This window comes from Xiphophorus hellerii, chromosome 19 (genome assembly GCF_003331165.1).
Source record: "Xiphophorus hellerii strain 12219 chromosome 19, Xiphophorus_hellerii-4.1, whole genome shotgun sequence".
NCBI lineage: Eukaryota > Metazoa > Chordata > Actinopteri > Cyprinodontiformes > Poeciliidae > Xiphophorus > Xiphophorus hellerii.
In genome coordinates this window covers 21,179,511-21,196,629 of record NC_045690.1, presented here as the reverse complement: position 1 = coordinate 21,196,629, position 17,119 = coordinate 21,179,511, and the positions used below count along the sequence as shown (strand labels likewise).

Genomic DNA, 17,119 nt, shown 5'->3' with positions numbered 1-17,119 from the left:
TCCTGAAGCCTTATTCAGTAAATAATGACACTTTTAATTCAAAGTTGCTCTAAATGTTGCATTAAAAGTTCATTAAAAGTTTAAACTTTGCGTTATCCACCAAATAATGACACTTTTAAGGCAGAATTCCATTAAAATTTGCATTAAAAGTCAATTAAAAGTGTAAACTTTGCATTAAAAGTGTCATTCTTTATCACATGACAGTTCATGACAACAGTCATAGACATTCATGAAGAACTCCTTCGTGTTCATAGCAGATATTATGTTATGTTCATGGCAATTTCAAATCAGTCTTATGCACACCCCTTCAAATAAAGTGTTACCAAAAATCTTCTTAGTAATAAAAGTCTTGCATTCTGCCCCTTTAAATTTAACACACTAAATAAAACAGTGTAACCAGAAAGCGTTCATGTTACACTTTTAGGGTTGTATTTTTTTTTATTAAAAACTGAGTCAGTTTTCTTCTCCTACACAATAATGCACTACTTTTTTGTGGATCCATCGCACAGAGTCACAATAAAACACCCAAGTTCATGTGGCAATGCCAAAAACTATGAGAAGGTTCATGGTGTATGTGTACTTTTACAAGACACTGGCAGAATCTTATGGGACTTTCTTTGCACCATACCGTTGCTGCAGACCATGCAAGCTGGGCTCTTTGAAGGTCTGGTGGTCAGCTTTTTCCTCAATGTCTTCCACAGCCTTGAGCAGCTGCTCTTTTCGTTGCCGGAACGAAGTCCACAGCACACCCAGCGCCTCGGCTTCGCTTTGCTTTGTACCAAGCAAGTTCCTCACTGTATCCAACTCAGCGCTGAGTGAATCAGCCAGCGTGCGGCATGACTTACGAGAACCCTCTTCGACTCTGATGTGGAGATGACCTTTACAGAGGCTGCTGTCCAGATTGACAGCAGAGGACTCCAGCTCGCTTATGTCAGGAATAATAGCGGCGAGCTCCTGCTGCAGCTCCTCTACCCTTCCACGGTCCCAGCTCCCGGCGCTCTCCACCGTCTGTCTGAGACCACGCAGAACTCCCGCCACGTCGCCGTGGGTCTGCAAGAAGGCCTCCAGCTTTTCCAGGCACTCCAGCTGCAGCTCGGCTAAATGCCCAGCCTCATGGTAGGATTGGAGGCAGCTTTCTACTCTGTTATGGAGGAGCTGCGCGTCAGCAGGCTCACAGATCTTACAGAGCTTCTCAGTCTGCTCCTCTAAGCTTTGTTTCACGCTGGAGTTCTTTTGCAGGACCAATTTTGTCTCCTGTTAAAGCAAAGAGATCCAGGATAAATAAACTCTGCTCTGAATTAAAACATTATCTTCCAGTTGAGTCTGAGGGCTTGCTAAGGAAAGCAGTAAAAGCTGGTAAACAAGACCTGGATGATTTTTAACTTAATTAGACTGAACCAGTCAAGTGGAAACTGACTGTTTTTCTAAGCATTGAATGCACCAAAGCACTACCAGGTTTCGCTAAAGAAAACACCAACTCATGTTGATCGTGTTACCAAGTTAAGAAGACTTAAAGTTATATAGTAGGAAGGGTTAGTGGATGTACAGCAAAGTTACTTTGCTTTCTCTGGTTTTCCCAGAGTCAAGGTAAGGAGCTACGCAATAATACTAGCTGCACTAACCAGGTAATTAATAATATAAAGTCCTAAAGCTGGTTTAAAATGTTATCTCTGTAATCATCTTGTATTTGTTTAAAAGTATTAGCAAAACCTTTGTCACAGTTTCTTCTCTCTGCTCCGAACATAGACAAATGACAGCTGATGGCAGGAACGGCAGATAAAATGGCTTAAGTGGTGTTGTCAAACTTTTTAAAATTATAGTCCTTGTAGAGAAATCAAAATCGGCATGTCAGAGTTTTAAAATCATAAGTCAAAAATCAGACACATCTCCATTTTAAAAAATGGTCTGGATCTCACCTTTACTTGAGTGGCAGATCCCTGCAGATTGCCGATGCTGATCTGTGATCCTGTGTGAAGATTTGAGAGTACAGTCTCACTCCACTCAGAGAATTTAAGAAGAGCCTGGTCAAACTGCTCCACCAGCGACACATGGCTCTGAAGCTCTGTGATTCTGGGAGAGAGAGACGTTTGCTTAATATTTCAATGTATTGGTGTTTAGCAGTTTTAGCATTCCCTTTAGCATACTCTAATACATTTTCCTCTTTTAGCTGCAGTTAGGTCTCCCAACACATCGGAACAAATCAATAACAATGAATCTAACTTCAACAAATACCTCAATCCATTACTGGATGTTTGTTCTACCAGTGATTTTTTTTACCTCTGAGGGATGACTTCCTGTTGGACAAGCAGTCTTTGCTGCAGTGTCCCTAGCTCATCTTTTAGCTTCGTAACATTATCTTCAGGTGCTGTGGGATATAACAATGTTCCGAGAGAGGCCAAGTCTTCATGGGCCTTTTTAAGGGACTCTACCTCAACCTGCAGAGCCTGAAAGAAAAAGTCAACATGTCTATGTAACAACAATGTCCTCATTTTAGGTTTAAATCATAGTCATGTTGTTTAGATGTACATTAATGGTTTATTGTACCTGCAAGTCTTGCATCTCAGTGCGTAGTTTGGTTTTGTCAGCAGACAGACAGTGACTTTCTGCTTTGGATGCAGACTCACTTCTCTCCAGGCAGGACACAAAGTTTGACAGCTGCTTCTCAAACCTGATGCAGAGCAGGAACACTTCTGTCTTAAACTGTGAGATTAAAATCTCAGTTTACACTGTTATTGTGTTGTTTTCAGATTAAGCCTTAAGAAGGGAAAGCTTTAGACTGCGAAGGATTACAGTATGTCTACAATCTGCCAAAGCAGAGAAAACAACAATATCTGTCAGGCAGATCGTCTATATTTAATTTTCCTCCTTTATATTTGCTTTATAACTTTCTGAATTAGCTTTTGTGTAGGAATTTGAGTGTTTTCTGAATGAGGGTTTAACACTAATGCACATCACACTATTGAGATTTTTAGTAACGCTTGTCTAGTATACAAGATTCCAATAAAACATGCTGTAGTTTGCAGTTTGTTGCAAATGTGAATACATTTGCAAGACATTAAGTGTTTAATGTTAGTTGAAAACTTGCAAAAAGGGAAATAAAATCTATTCAAAAACAGTTGATCTGTTTTAAAAATCTTCAAATTGTAGCTTTTAATGAAACTATGATCAAATATAAAAACTGTAAAAAAAAACAAAGTGGTATAGATTCAGTCATTTCTTAATATATTTCTGCATCTTCATATGTATTAATATAATGACTAAATATGTTAGGTTTATATTCACAAACTCATACTTTTGCCACGTAGAAAGAAGGTTTTCCAAAGTGCTCTGCTTGTCCTTTGCTTCCTCCAGGGCCTGTTCATAGCTGGTGTTTAGCTCCGCCACAGCCCGCACTGCATGCTCCTTGTCACTGATTCGCCTGGCACTAGCTGACAGCGACAGTAAGTTGCCCTTCAGCTGCTCCAGGCACTGACAGACATCCTAGGTAACAACACAAGACATTTACAGTTTGCAGCCGCTGCCTGTGAACCGACGTTAACACATGAAAGAACAACTAGCAGTCCATTATTTTAAGAAATAAACCTGTGTTTATTAACAAAGAAGAAAGCAGATCTTCCTACCATGTGGCTCTGAAGGGCTTTGTAAGTCTCAGATGATGAAGTGCAGGATTTAACAGGATTCTCCAGTTGTGTATGAAGTTCACAAAGAGACGCTTGTACCTTTAAGAGAAGCAAGATCGAAACGAATATGTACGCTAATACCAAATGCAAAGGTTATCCTGTAAGAATATGGGTAAATGTATCAACCTCGTTCAGGGTCAGTCTGAACTTTTGCTGGTGAGAGGAGCTTTCCTCCAGCTGCCCATCAAGTGTCTGAACGCTCTCCTTCAGCTCCTCCCAGTACCTGCCAATTTGGGTCAGACGGGCTTTAATGCGAGCCGCCTCGCCCGAAGACACAAACTGGGCCAGCGCCTGGGAGTCTGTCTCCAGCTGCGAAAGGAACTCAGCTCGGTCTTGAAGTTCTGATCCAACACCCTGAGATGCAAAAACGTAGCAAAGTCAAAGATTAGCTTAAGCACAGTCCTGTATGTTAAACTAAGATATGAACAAATGCTACTTAATTTCTTGCTAGCTTAAACCTAGCAATGTTTTTGTCTTGCTAAATATTTACACAATTCTAGCTGTAAGCTTATGGCAGTTTCCATCCATCTTTACATAAATTAAGATTCTTTAATCTTAATTTACAAGAAAAGCATGCCCAGTTTTAAATGGAGGACAAGAATCTCATCTGACTAGGGAGCGTTTTGTATTTGCTGTGTCAAATCCTGGAAATGATTTTTGACCTACTAGCCAGATTTGAGAGTAGAGATAAAATTTTACATTAGAACTTCATACTTTTCCTTCCACATCATACTTATGCACCACTTTGTGTTGGTTTATCACATAAGATTTACAAAAAAGCTATTGCAGTTTGTGGTTGTAACATGGCAAAATGTGCACATGTTCAACAGCTATGAAGACTTTTCACGGCGAAAATCCCAGAAACCGCGGTGGGTTCCTTCCCTCCTCTGGGTTTAAGACGAATATTGATGTGCAGCACAGACAGTTTGCCAGTACATGACTAATGTGGGCTATAAGCCTCATTGATTTCTGAGGTAGAGTGCCATTTCTGTGGCTCAAAAGAACTGTAGCTTAATGTTTCACCATATTTTACCTTAAGTGCTTTGATCTGCTCCTCAAGAGACAAATTAGATGATTTTATTACATCTAGCTGTTTCTCCTTTTCAGATATCCACGAAGAAAACGATTCAAATCCAGTTCCAAATCGATCCCACTGACTTTTCATCTCTTCCAGGTTCTTGACCCTAGGAGAAAAAAACTAATTTAAGCTGCAAAGAAACAAATAGTGCCTGGAATATATTTGAGAGAGCATGTGTAAATCATTGAGACTGTCCCAGTTAAAACATTATTATAATGTTTTATTAATATAAGAAGTCTATAAACGTACTCTTTCTTCAGGCCGGTGTCTACTTTGTCCACCTGCTCACTGAGTGAACGAGCTTGTTGCAGAAGCAGAAACTTGTTTTTTGGACCAAGTTGTATTTCTGTTGCTCTCTTCAACAAGGTGTTCATGTGTAAGACCTCCGCTTCACACTGCTTCAGCATCACCTGTTCACAACACGGCACGATTAGCATCGCTTCCAGAGAATCCTCCAAAATTTCCCTCGTACTATAAGGAAAAGGTCTCAGCAGATTGTTTTAGCTTTTTTCTAAATGTACTCACGTTTGCTTGGTCCAGCTCAACGGCAAGGCTTTCTGGGCTGCTGAAATTAAGATCTCTGTCTATTGTGGAGCGGGCTTTGTTGACAAACTCATGCACGGCTTCCTGCTGACTGTCAAACTCCTGCCAAGCAGCCAGAGTAACCTGAAAAACACCAAATTCAAAAAACCCTTGTGAATGGTCTCTTTAGCCATTCACAAGCGTTGAAAAAATTAAAATATTAATTTTTAAATAATCAGTGAAAAGTAGGTCCCATCTACCATCAGTAAATGGCTCCAAAATCCAAGGAATAAGTGTAAGCTATTTGTGTTATCTCAGAGTTGTGACTCCTAATCCTTTGCTTCCTGGTCGTAATGTAGTGTTACACTTTGGCTCCAGCATCTAAAAACTCATAGAATCTTTTTAAATATATCTTGACTTGTTTTTGGTTGTTTTTTTTATTTCAGTTATCAAAAAAGGGAGACAGAAATCAATCAAAACTAAATCTGAAAGAAGTCAGTTAAAAAAACAATTGATTTGTTTTGTTTTATCAAGATAGAGCGTTGAATGCTATTTATAGCTATTATAGCTTTTTCAACTGGTAATTTAACAATTTATTTTCAGTGATGAGCTCCAAGTCCTTCAGGTTGGAAAGCCTCCCTGTAGTCATCGTAATCTTCAGCTTTCTCCACACATTCAGATTCAACTCTGAACTCTGGCTGGACCGCTACAAAATGTTTATATTACTTCCAGTCAAAAGGAGAAGGTTGGTAAAAATTAAAAAGAGTAACTTCAAACCTAAATCTACCTGCAGTATGGAATAAAGTTGTTGGCGATAAAATCCTTTTATTGTGTGAGGCTGTATTTTTAAAAATTGTTTTATAGATTAAACTATAGAAATGGAAACAAACTGTGTTTTTGCAGCTTGAAATTGCCAAAGCATATATTATCCCTAAAAGAAGTGGGTAAAAGAGGGAATTAAGAAATTTGTTATTTGTTAACTAAAGTTGAAAGAATGTGGTGGGATTGTAACTTTGACATAACAGAAAAATGACACATTTCTGACTTTCAAAAGTGACTTATAAGACAATTATTCTTTTATTAAAATGATTAAACATATCTATTGGAATCTAATAATCGTTGTGTGAAAGGTAGCTTTTATAAAAGTTAAAATAATACTGTTAACCAGACTACTAACTGTTTAAATAATCTTTCCTAACAACAGTGCTCACCTCAAGGTTTTGCTCCTGTGAGTCCATACTCTGCTCCATTTTGCTCACGGTGTTTTCTAAGCTCTGCAGGTCCTGCTGCAGAGTCTCTCCCAGCCCCTCTTCAGACTGGAGCTGCTGGCCTCTGGTGATCAGCTGCTGAACATCCTTCCTTTTCAGCTTTAGGCGCTTTAACTGTTGCTGCGGGTAGCCGAGTACATTCACAATATTAAGTGGATTTCCTTAAACAGGAACACAATAAGTAAAAAAAAAAGATCAAATCTGTCATGCAACACCTGATGAACAAGCAGAAGTTGTTGGGCTTCTCTGGAAGTAGAACAATTCAGTATTTTGGTCGCCTCGGCCTGCGCTTCTTTCTGCCCTTGAACCAGGTCATCCAAGGTCGTCTGTACTTCCTCTCTGAACTGCACACAATCCCCCACTGCAAGCACCATCTTCTCAGCCTTGCAAAAACATAAGAGAAAAATAAAAATGGTATCTTACCCACTGTTTATGGTCAACAAAATTAGTCGAGAAGACATTGATGCCATTTTAGGAAACATGGAAAACCTAACAGTCAGATATTACTGCTAAGTATTGCATTTATGGTACTAGTTGTGTTTGTTATCCATTTTTCGTCACTCATTGTTTCTATCACCACACTCCTCTGCACACAGTGTGTTTGTATTCTTTAATATGTCAGTGTATGCTGCTTTTGAAGTTATGGCTTCTTCCACTCTGATGGACCTTTCAGCTCAGGTTAGTTCAGGACTCTTTTCACTCTTAACACCACAAAAAGCTTCAGCCATTCATGCCAGGGCTTCGTTATTTGAGTTTACACAAGTTATTTAAAGAAGTAATCTTAAATTCTCCATTTGTTATTATGACACTGATTTATTACACTTGACCTCTAACAGAATTATATGTAGTGTCAATGTTTAATTTTATTATATATATCACAGTATACATCACATTTTACATTCAAATTTCATTTTGGGCCAATATTTTAATGAATCTAGTAATTGGGTATATTCAACTACTTTTGCGAAACTAAAACTTAGGACTTATCCGAAGTTTCAAGCACCAAAATTCTTTCATAACACTAATGTTCAAATTTTGCCATTATGCTCTTCAGGTCTTCAACCTTTGTTTCATATTATGCTCTACCCTTTAAAAAAAATACAAAAATTAAAATAACCTACGGATGGACTAAGCTAAATATAATGACATGGTAAAAAAACAGTTTAATGCTTGGAACCGAGAATGTAAGAGTCCACAATACATATGTAAGCATCCCTTTGCCTGTACAGTATAGTGCAAACTGGTACAGCAATTGTGATTCAATATATTGTGCAGCTCTAATCATATTCTCTACATGGTCCTCCAGTTCACGGCCTTCAACAACCGAGAGGAAATTGGATCTAAACGTCTCAGAGGTCTTCTAAAAAACAAAAGAGTGACTTACCTCAAAGAGAGAGGCAAGAAGACCTTTAAAATCAGTGGAGAGCTTGCTCAGAGTGCTTCCCTGCCTTTGGGCATCACTGTCAGCACAGATTTCAATTAATACAGCCATACGGGCTTTCAGCCAAGCAAGGTTCCCCTCCTGGAGCTCTGCATCATTTCTCAGCTCCTGGAAACAAGAGCAAAAGTTGATGAAACTAACGCAGGCAGAAAGTGTCATCCTCATACTCTCATCTCCTCAGGCGTGACATTGAGATGTGGGCATTACGCTGCAAACGAGAAACCGTAAAAGGAGCAAAGACTGTGACTCACCGTTATGGTCGTTTTCACCTGATTGTATTTTCTGGGGTCGCTGGCTCGGTTTCTCAGCAGCCTCAGCTGACTTTCTTTGGATATAAGCCAACATGAGAGTTCAGCGTACCTGTTTAGCAACATGAAAGGGAATAAAGAAACCAATCAGAAAAAAGGGGGGGGGGGGACTTAAAAGCTATACATGCATTTTGGCTTATAAATTAAAAAGAAAAAAATTCCATTATGAAGAAGCTACAGTATGTCTGCCATATTTTGAAAGTTCAAATGCATTTCTCACAAAGAAATATATACATACAGTACAGACCAAAAGTTTGGACACACCTTTCTAATTCAATGGGTTTTCTTTATTTTCATGACTATTTATAAGGCAAGAAATCCCACTTATTAACCTGACAGGGCACACCTATGAAGTGAAAACCGTTTCAGGTGACTACCTCTTGAAGCTCATCAAGAAAATGCAGAGTGTGTGCAAAGCAGTAATCACAGCAAAAGGTTGCTACTTTGAAGAAACTAGAATATAAGGGCTATTTTCAGTTGTTTTACACTTTCTTGTTTAGTGCATATTTCCACATGTGTTATTCATAGTTTTGATGCCTTCAGTGTGAATCTACAATGTCAATAGTCATGAAAATAAAGGAAACTCATTGAATTAAAAGGTGTGTCCAAACTTTTGGTCTGTACATGTTTTTTTTATTTTTTATTTTACATTTAGGATTAGAAGTGAGTATCAGGAGGTGATGTAACAGATAAATACTTTTCCATAACACAGTTTTACTGTTTGGGCAGATATATTCACACTAAGAATACTGCAGAATGCAGCTGCGTCTGTAAAAAGCAGCGGAAGAATATGACTTACTTGAGGTACGTAAAAAACACACAGTCATTCATGCTGTTGAAACACTTCTAGTTTATAGATTTTCATCCAGAGGAAGAGAAAAACTTCAACCTTCTTCTTTTCTTGTTTTTGCTTAACTGGTCTCACAAAATAAATATTTTGTTGAAAATACTGCACCTTGCATCATATTCTTTCCATTTATCTTGGTGCTGCATTAACTTCTGATGAGTATTCCCAATTTCATCCTGAACCTCAGCGAAGTCCCTTCTTGCTGTTTCCAGAATCTGGTGAGCTGGGTCAGCCTCAGGTAGCTTTTGGCAAAGTTCCTCCATCAACTGTAGCCGTTTGTCGCAGATGGACTGAGGGCCCTTCTCCCTAAAAAACGCCTAAAAAAGCGGCATATTTCACAGCAGAACATGTCAGTACAACACAGTGACCCAGGAAGAGCTTCAGTTATTTTTATTGAGGAAAATCAGTAAAAAAATTTTACCTTCCATTTTGTCACATTAAAACCCACAAACTTCAATGTTACATCATGTTATACAATTTTTGCCCAGTTGTGAAGTATGAGAAAAAAGGATACATCATTGTCAGCATTTTTTACAAACAAGTCTAAATGTTTTGGCTAAATGCAAACCATGATATGCCAAGAAAAACCCAAGAAGGAGCCATCTTGACATCTGAAAGTTGTGGGTTCATTTCCAGCTTCCCTCTGCCACAACAACCCCAAGTTGACTACCAATCTGCGGGTCGGTGTATGAATGTCTGCATGTTTGTGAGTTCAATCGGATGAATGTGGCTCTAGTGAAAAGTGCTTTGAGTGGTTCTTATTACTAGAAAAGAACTATATAAATTCAGTCCATTGACCATTTAACCATTTTAGTCTTTGGATGTGCAAAGCAGGAGGAGATTGAGCATAAAGAGTTGCAGCTGTAACTGCAATAAAAGATGGCTTTGTAAAGTATCAACCAGGGTGGCCTGAACACAAATGTCTTTCTTCTTTCATTTTAACAAAGTAAGCAATAAAGTGAAAGTGTTGGTCTGTCATATGAAAGTCTCAATGAAAACTTTGACGTTTGTAGTTTAAGTGGCATGAATACTTCTGCAGGGCACTGTAATCTTTTCCCCGCTGAAATAAGCACCACATGTTGGATAGGCAGCAGTGTTGTGCTCACCCTGTGCTCCTTGATGAGCCTCTCACTCCCCATGTTAGCCAGGTGCCGGTTCTCCCTGGTCAGCTCTGCTTGGCACTCCTGCAGCGACGCCATCAGCTTGCTCCTCTCACCCTCCACCTTCAGGTGCAGGAGGTGAAACGGGGCGTCTGTCTGTATATCCTGAGGTAAGAGGATGACATTCATGAAGTCTGCTCTCATATTTATAAAAGAAAATGGTTTCAAGTCACTTTCTCACAGCTAAGCTGCTAGGGAAATACAACTAAACTCTAAAATTATATTTGAATACGTATTATGATAGAACTACAACAGAAAAGTGAATATATTTAAGTATTTAGAATATCTTTGTGAAGTAAAATTGCATCTTGAAGTAAAATTGCATCTTTAAGATATCAATACTTATTATTACAAATTATACAGTATATATACAGTATGTATATATTTAATAGACTAATTTAAACCAACCTTCCAGTGTTTGTGCAGCTTTCTAACTGTTTCCTGCAGCGACTGCTGCTCCTGCTCGGGTAAAATATCTGTGAGCTCATCACAAGCCTTAAGGAATGAATTTAAAATCCGCTGGTCGAGCTGTCCGAAGAACTCCTGCAAACAACACCGAGAGTTTTTCAGGGTTCACATCCCATCTGAGACAGAAGGTCTATTAAACATGTATGTGTATTAACCTGGTCACTGGGTCACAAAACACATATGTTTCCTCTTTAGTTCAGTCCTATAATTTTTTTGGTAAACATGCTGAAAGTTGCAGTGTACTTGTAACTTGAAACCTTTAAATTTTATTATGTTGTAGTTGTTGAAAATGCACAATAGAATTTGATGATTTGCATACAGTCTGGTCTTAAAAGCTGACAGGTAAAATTAAGATTTTCCTTCTGAATGCATCTCATTGAATGAATCTTAGGTAAGCATAAAATTAATATGTTTCTCTTTGGCCTGTTTAACCCAGGAGTCTGCAACTCTTTGGACCTTCCACTGTGTCTCTTAATGCCTTTGATTAAAAATAATAACGAACTAACTAATGTTTTTAAACATAAGGTAGATATAATAAATGCAGTTTTAACAGTTTTTCATGGAATAATTTCTTTTAAATATGGACTAAAACTGAACCTGTATGTTAAAAAAATAGAAAACACACAGACTAATGTTTTAGTCGTGCTAGCGGTTCCATGTCGGTTCCTCCCTGGATTATCTTTGCTTTGAAATTTGCAAAAGAGAAAATTGGAATCATTTAAATTTGTATTAGTGCCTCAAATGTATTCAAAACTGGAGATCAAAAGTCAGCCACACATTTCTGATTGGTGCACTTATTGTAATTATGACATTAAATTAAAAAAATACTAATACTGAACCAATTAATTTGATTAAAACCACTTCAATCTGTAAAAAATAGCCTTACGGTGTGTTTCTTCAGCAGCTCCTCTGGGTTGCCTCTTTCCGTCAGACAGCTCTGTGCCATTTTCAGAACCTTTTCCAGCTCAACTCGTGATTCGTCAAACCTCTTCATCAGGCTGCTGTTTACCTCCACGTGCTTTCGCCACTCTGTAGATTCCTTAATCATGTTCTACAGGCGATCAAACAAGTCTTTACTTCCCTGCCAAGGCAGCTCTTTAGACATTAAATAAAACTGTCTTCGATTATTAAGGTTACCTGTGAGGAAGTCTGCAGGTCTGCCACTCGTTTCTGCAGAAGACTCATGTCCATGTGCTGGAGCGTTTTACTGGTGCTCATCACTTTTTGGATGGTTTGGTGGTTTCTTTGTATTACTGTCAGGCACTTCTTGCAGCTGTGTGTGAAGGTTGCCAGCTCCTATTTAAATGCATATCAACATATTGTTGCTTTAACATTCAAATAAAACCAGACAATTAAGAAGTTTTATTTAACATTTCAATCCCTCTGCATGACATTTATTAACAGTGAACTGTAACAGTTACCTGGCATTTCTGCTTAAAGTCTACTGGTCCCTCAGAGTCGGTGGTGCTGGTGATACGACTAGCCTTCTCCAGAGCTTGATAGAAGCCTGTGATGTTCCTCTCCATTTCTTCCAGTGGAGGTAAGAGAGACTGAGACTCCCTAAGCAGAGGCAGACATCTCTCCCTAACCTGATCGGAGAAAAGGCATGTGGAAAAAACATAAACCCGACATGTTATTTAGAGGAAACATCATTTAAGACGCATAGTTCCTTATGAAAGTATCCACACTCCTTGAATTTAACAACCACAAAACAGTATAATTTATTGAGAATTTATGTGACAAGCCGGCAGTCCAACATAAAGAAGAGCAAGAGGCCCATGGTAACTCTGGAGGAGCTGGAGAGAAACAGTTCAGGTGGGAAAAGCTCCTAAAAGGACAATTAGCAATGCACTCCGCATGTCTGGCTTTTATGGAAGAGAAGGAAGAAGAAAGCCATTGTTGAGAGGTTTTGGCTAACATGACATGCGGAAGAAAACTAACACAACATCCCACCTCCATCTGATAGAGCTTGAGTAATTTTGCAGAGGAACAGGCAAACATTTCAGTCCTATAAAGCTGGCACCGAAAACGTTTATTTTTCCCTTTACTTCACAATTATGCACTACTTTGTGTTTGTTTGTTACATCAAACTTCAATGAAATACATCAAAGTTGGGGGTGCAGTGGTGGCGTAGGGGATAGCGCGACCCATGTTGCGCTATGTTTTGTTATCATTCTTACATAAGTAGTTACCAGTTTGCTTTTCATTCATAGGTTTAGTATTCACACCCCAGAGAGGAGGAATTTGTTATACCGTGTGAAAGACAAAACTTGCTTTTTCCCTAAACCTTGAAGCTGCTTCTTATCTTGGGTTACTCCTTAAACTGCTTGTGTGTAGAATGTAGTTCTTCCTTGTTTCAGAATAGCCATTCTTTGATTTATCACTCTCCCACATTTCACTCTTGACTCCCTTCTTTCTCCTGCTTAATAAAAAGACAGGCTCTGCTGCAGGGAGTCAGAACGTATGGTAAACACCTTGAAGAAGTGGTTTGCTATGTTTTCTCCTTCTGCAGAAGTTTGGTTGAAAACTCAAACGTTGTCTGTGGTTCTTTCTTTGTATTTAGGTAAACAAAATACCTATCAACATCAAAGTTTGTGTTTTTAACAAAAAAATCCAAGGCACACTATTTATTAGCACAAAACAATGACTTATGCCCACAAAGCAGAAAAAGGCACAAAAACAGAAACGTGTGAAAGTTGTTGGACCCGATTAATTAAGAGATCCTTGCAGATTATACTGGCTCTAGGATTACAAGATCCTAATTTAACAATCTTTTATCTGTTTTTTGCAAAACAGCACATGCCAACACACACTCACCTTGCTGAGCTGCTCTTTGATCGAAACCATCACAGCCATCATTTGAGAAATCTCCTCTTGTGGAGTGTCTTTGGTCAACAGCTGAGCTGTGCGGCTTGCTGCCTTGGAGGCTGCTTCCATTGCTGGCACTTTGTGCTTAATTTCCTATCCCAAATTAAAATAAAAAAATTAAAAAAAGTCATATAACAACATACAGAAAAGAAAAAGACATAGCACACGTCTAAACTGAGAGTGAAGGTGATGGTCAAACCTCAACATCTTGAACAAAGGCTCTGACGTTGAGGAAAGACACTTGAATAGGAGCGGTCATCTTCTCATTGGTGGCATCCATGAACATCTTTAAGGTATTAATCCCGTCTTGATAGTCTTGCCTAAGTTTATCCACTTCATCCGCTCTTGCATACTGAAAATGACAGAGGGAAGGCAAAAATACGTCATGCTTTCTGTATGACTTTATAAATCTGTGTCTGCTTGGTAACGTCAAACAATTCCTGTTAGCAAATTCTCACATTAAAGTGCACAGAGCTTACATGTTTGACTTTGACAAATAGCTCTCTCCATCTCCCGTTCAGTAGAAGAAGCTGCTGCTTTAGATCTCGAGAGACGGTTTCGTCACACGTTTCAATGAGAAAATTTCCAGCATCGTTCATGTCCATGTGCTGCTGGATCCAGTGAGAAAGGTTTCTGAAAAAATCCTGACACAGAAAAGAAGGACTAAAAGAGGGCCTGACGACACGAGACAATCTATTTTAATAGAAGAACACAAATCTGAAATCAGAATAAATTTATTTAAATGTACCATTCCCTGTTGTTGCCACTCAAGTCTCTGAATGTACTCACACGCTTGGTGCTCTCCGACTTGTTGAGCATTTGCTCAGCGTCCTCCAGCCAGGCCTGCAGGGATGCCACGGTGCTGCTGTACTTCTCCCAGTTACAGATCACCTCTTCCAGCATACTGCGAACACTTCGGACCTCCAGCGCCAAGTTCTTCCACTGAGCTGTCGTTTCAGTCAGGAATTTGCTCACGCCCTCTGCTTCGTCGACTGGAAATTAAAGCGGTTTACTTTAGCTTTACAGGGTGCCTATTTACTGTTGCTAACTTGCAAAAGTATTAGTACTAGTACTAACTAGTACTTCCTGAACATTTTCACATTTTGTGTTAATACAACCACAAACTTCAATATATTTTACAGGGATTTTATGTGATAGACCAACACACGGTGTAGTTGTAAGACAGAATGAAAACAATTTTAAAAAAACAACTTTTTGTTTTTTTAACAAATAAAATATTTTAAAAATGCACCCTGCATTTGTGTTTAGCCCCCCTCAATACTTTACAAGATCACCTCTTGCTGTAGTTGTAGTCTTTGGTGGTGTGTCTGTAGCAGCTTTTTTTCATCCAGAGAATTCAATTTCTGCATGTTCCTCTATGCAAAACAGCTGAAGCTCAATATGTGTGAATGGAGAGTGTCCGTAAACATCGATATTCAAGTCTTTCCGAAGATTCTCAATAAATTGTGGACCATGACTGCACCACTCTAACACGAGGAAAAGGTTTGATCTAATTGCCCTCCCAGCATGATTCTGCCACCACCATGTTTCCCTGTGGAGATGATGTGTTCAGGGTGTTGTACTGCATTAGTTTTCCATCGCACAGGGAGTTTTACATGTAGGACATGAAAAACATAAATTTTATGCTTAGGATATTATTATATAAGCTTATCTTGCTTTAAACTTCTCCAGAACTTTCTCCCTGACCTGTATGCTCCGTTTCTGGGTCTTCATGATGCCTGTAAGAAACCTCACAAGTTTCTTACATGCATGTATTTCCATAAACAGAGAGATTATGGAAATACATGCATGCTAACTCAATTAGGTGACTACTGTTGGCAGTTGTTTGCGCTAGATTTTATTTACATTTAAGAGGACTGAATCTAAATTCTAGTTGCTTTTCGGGATTTTCAAGGATAAAAAAATAAATAAAAACCATGTATCATTTTCCTTCAGTTTCACAATTACACGTTGGTTTGTGTTGGTCTGTCACATAAAATCCCAACAAAATACACAGAGGTTCAAGGTTGTGATGCGAGTTCAGGTGGTATGAATATTTTGGCGAGATACTGTAACATACTGCAAATGATTTTGCTTGTTGGTCCTTTTGTACGTTGCAGTGTGTTAGGACTGTTAAACATGCTAAAATACCACTCCAACTACATTTATTCCTGCATGCACAATGCACCATGACCTTTTAGTTTTTGGAAGCAAAAGATGGTTGAAGCCAAAAACAGACCGAGAGTTACAGAAAGGAATGGAAACAGGCATGTTTTATTTCCCAAACATCATTTCTGGACTTACCTTTGTTACAGGTTTTAGTCCCTGTAACATAAAATCGATAGACCAAACAAATGCTCAGTTTATAAATCCCAATATATCATGATATCCAGTAAGATAAATCAATTAGAATCTCACTTGAACTGTCAGACTTCACATAAACCTCTGCAGCTTGTTTCAGGGCTGTGAAGATGATCTCATACTGGTCAAAAAACCTGTGGCCTTCAACAAAACTCTACAACAGAAACAGGAAAACGATTTGTTACATAAACTGATTCACTCTAACAGCACACATCCAATGTAAATAATGTAAACTTACAAGGTAGCTCTGTAGCAGGAGTTCGACTGAGTCCCGTCGGCCATATTTTATAATCCAGGACTTGAGCTTAGCCTCCGCCAACACCAGAAATGCCATCAGTCTGTACTTTATTTCCCAGAATTCCAGTTTTATCAAGTGAGAGTGTGATGAAGTTGACACAAAGTTGAACCTAAATATTAAAGAAACATCAAAGACCATGTCATTTGCTGTGACAATTACATGACTACAGAGAAAAAGAAACACCGCCACACCTTTCTGCCATGTCCTGGAGCTGCTCGGGCGGCACTGGCACCCCATTGACTGATCTGTCCTTGTGGATCTGCATAAAAGTCTGTCTGTGGGATTCCAGGCTTTTCAATACTTCCTGCAACACAAAAACACAATTATAGTCTCACTAACGTTTATCTAATTAAAAATGCCAACATCGATGGGTATGCAGACACTTTACCTTATGCTGCTCCAGTTTCCTGTGCAGAACGTTGGCAGTTTCTTCATGAACATGTTGGAGGGGGATGTCCTCTCTCAGAGCCATCTCCGCTCTGTGAAGCCAGGCTCCGATCACTCCCAGCGGCCCGGGCAGAGATTTGTCCAGATGAATGTGCCAGTCCAACAGCTGCAAATGACACCCAGTGAAAGAAAGATCCTCACAAAAAAAAAAGATTCGACAGTGGAAGAAGCTGTTCTAAACACAGAGCTCCTGTATGTTCACAAGCAACCGCGCTGCAACAGCAGATTATTCCACTCTAAACAAGCTGTTGATGCCCAAAGAAGTGGAGTATCTAGTGAACAAAACACTCTCTGTTCCCACACTGCCACCCCACAATAAACACATTATCATTCACCCCCTCGGCACGACACTGAACTTCACTGGAAGTGAGGA

General features: G+C 39.1%; 1 protein-coding gene across 18 annotated transcripts in view; it reads right to left on the bottom strand.

Annotated features, from left to right (window-relative positions):
• Positions 1 to 17,119, bottom strand: part of syne1b (spectrin repeat containing, nuclear envelope 1b) — a 105,928-nt gene that overhangs the window by 70,989 nt on the left and 17,820 nt on the right. For 13 of the 18 annotated variants that reach the window (XM_032547532.1, XM_032547535.1, XM_032547548.1 and 10 more), the window contains 29 exons: positions 16,688 to 16,852; positions 16,491 to 16,603; positions 16,240 to 16,408; positions 16,059 to 16,155; positions 15,945 to 15,965; positions 14,430 to 14,632; positions 14,120 to 14,284; positions 13,840 to 13,992; positions 13,590 to 13,733; positions 12,194 to 12,361; positions 11,910 to 12,068; positions 11,659 to 11,823; positions 10,713 to 10,847; positions 10,251 to 10,409; positions 9,253 to 9,461; positions 8,241 to 8,349; positions 7,933 to 8,097; positions 6,764 to 6,931; positions 6,492 to 6,668; positions 5,284 to 5,424; positions 5,008 to 5,168; positions 4,714 to 4,864; positions 3,807 to 4,034; positions 3,621 to 3,719; positions 3,293 to 3,480; positions 2,545 to 2,668; positions 2,278 to 2,444; positions 1,917 to 2,070; positions 629 to 1,254 (listed from right to left, as the gene is read on the bottom strand). In XM_032547532.1, the coding sequence (XP_032403423.1) occupies positions 629 to 1,254; positions 1,917 to 2,070; positions 2,278 to 2,444; positions 2,545 to 2,668; positions 3,293 to 3,480; positions 3,621 to 3,719; positions 3,807 to 4,034; positions 4,714 to 4,864; positions 5,008 to 5,168; positions 5,284 to 5,424; positions 6,492 to 6,668; positions 6,764 to 6,931; positions 7,933 to 8,097; positions 8,241 to 8,349; positions 9,253 to 9,461; positions 10,251 to 10,409; positions 10,713 to 10,847; positions 11,659 to 11,823; positions 11,910 to 12,068; positions 12,194 to 12,361; positions 13,590 to 13,733; positions 13,840 to 13,992; positions 14,120 to 14,284; positions 14,430 to 14,632; positions 15,945 to 15,965; positions 16,059 to 16,155; positions 16,240 to 16,408; positions 16,491 to 16,603; positions 16,688 to 16,852 (4,883 nt within the window). The remainder of the gene's footprint in view (positions 1 to 628; positions 1,255 to 1,916; positions 2,071 to 2,277; positions 2,445 to 2,544; positions 2,669 to 3,292; positions 3,481 to 3,620; positions 3,720 to 3,806; positions 4,035 to 4,713; positions 4,865 to 5,007; positions 5,169 to 5,283; positions 5,425 to 6,491; positions 6,669 to 6,763; positions 6,932 to 7,932; positions 8,098 to 8,240; positions 8,350 to 9,252; positions 9,462 to 10,250; positions 10,410 to 10,712; positions 10,848 to 11,658; positions 11,824 to 11,909; positions 12,069 to 12,193; positions 12,362 to 13,589; positions 13,734 to 13,839; positions 13,993 to 14,119; positions 14,285 to 14,429; positions 14,633 to 15,944; positions 15,966 to 16,058; positions 16,156 to 16,239; positions 16,409 to 16,490; positions 16,604 to 16,687; positions 16,853 to 17,119) is intronic. The other 5 variants (XM_032547541.1, XM_032547549.1, XM_032547543.1 and 2 more) reach the window with 1 other exon arrangement.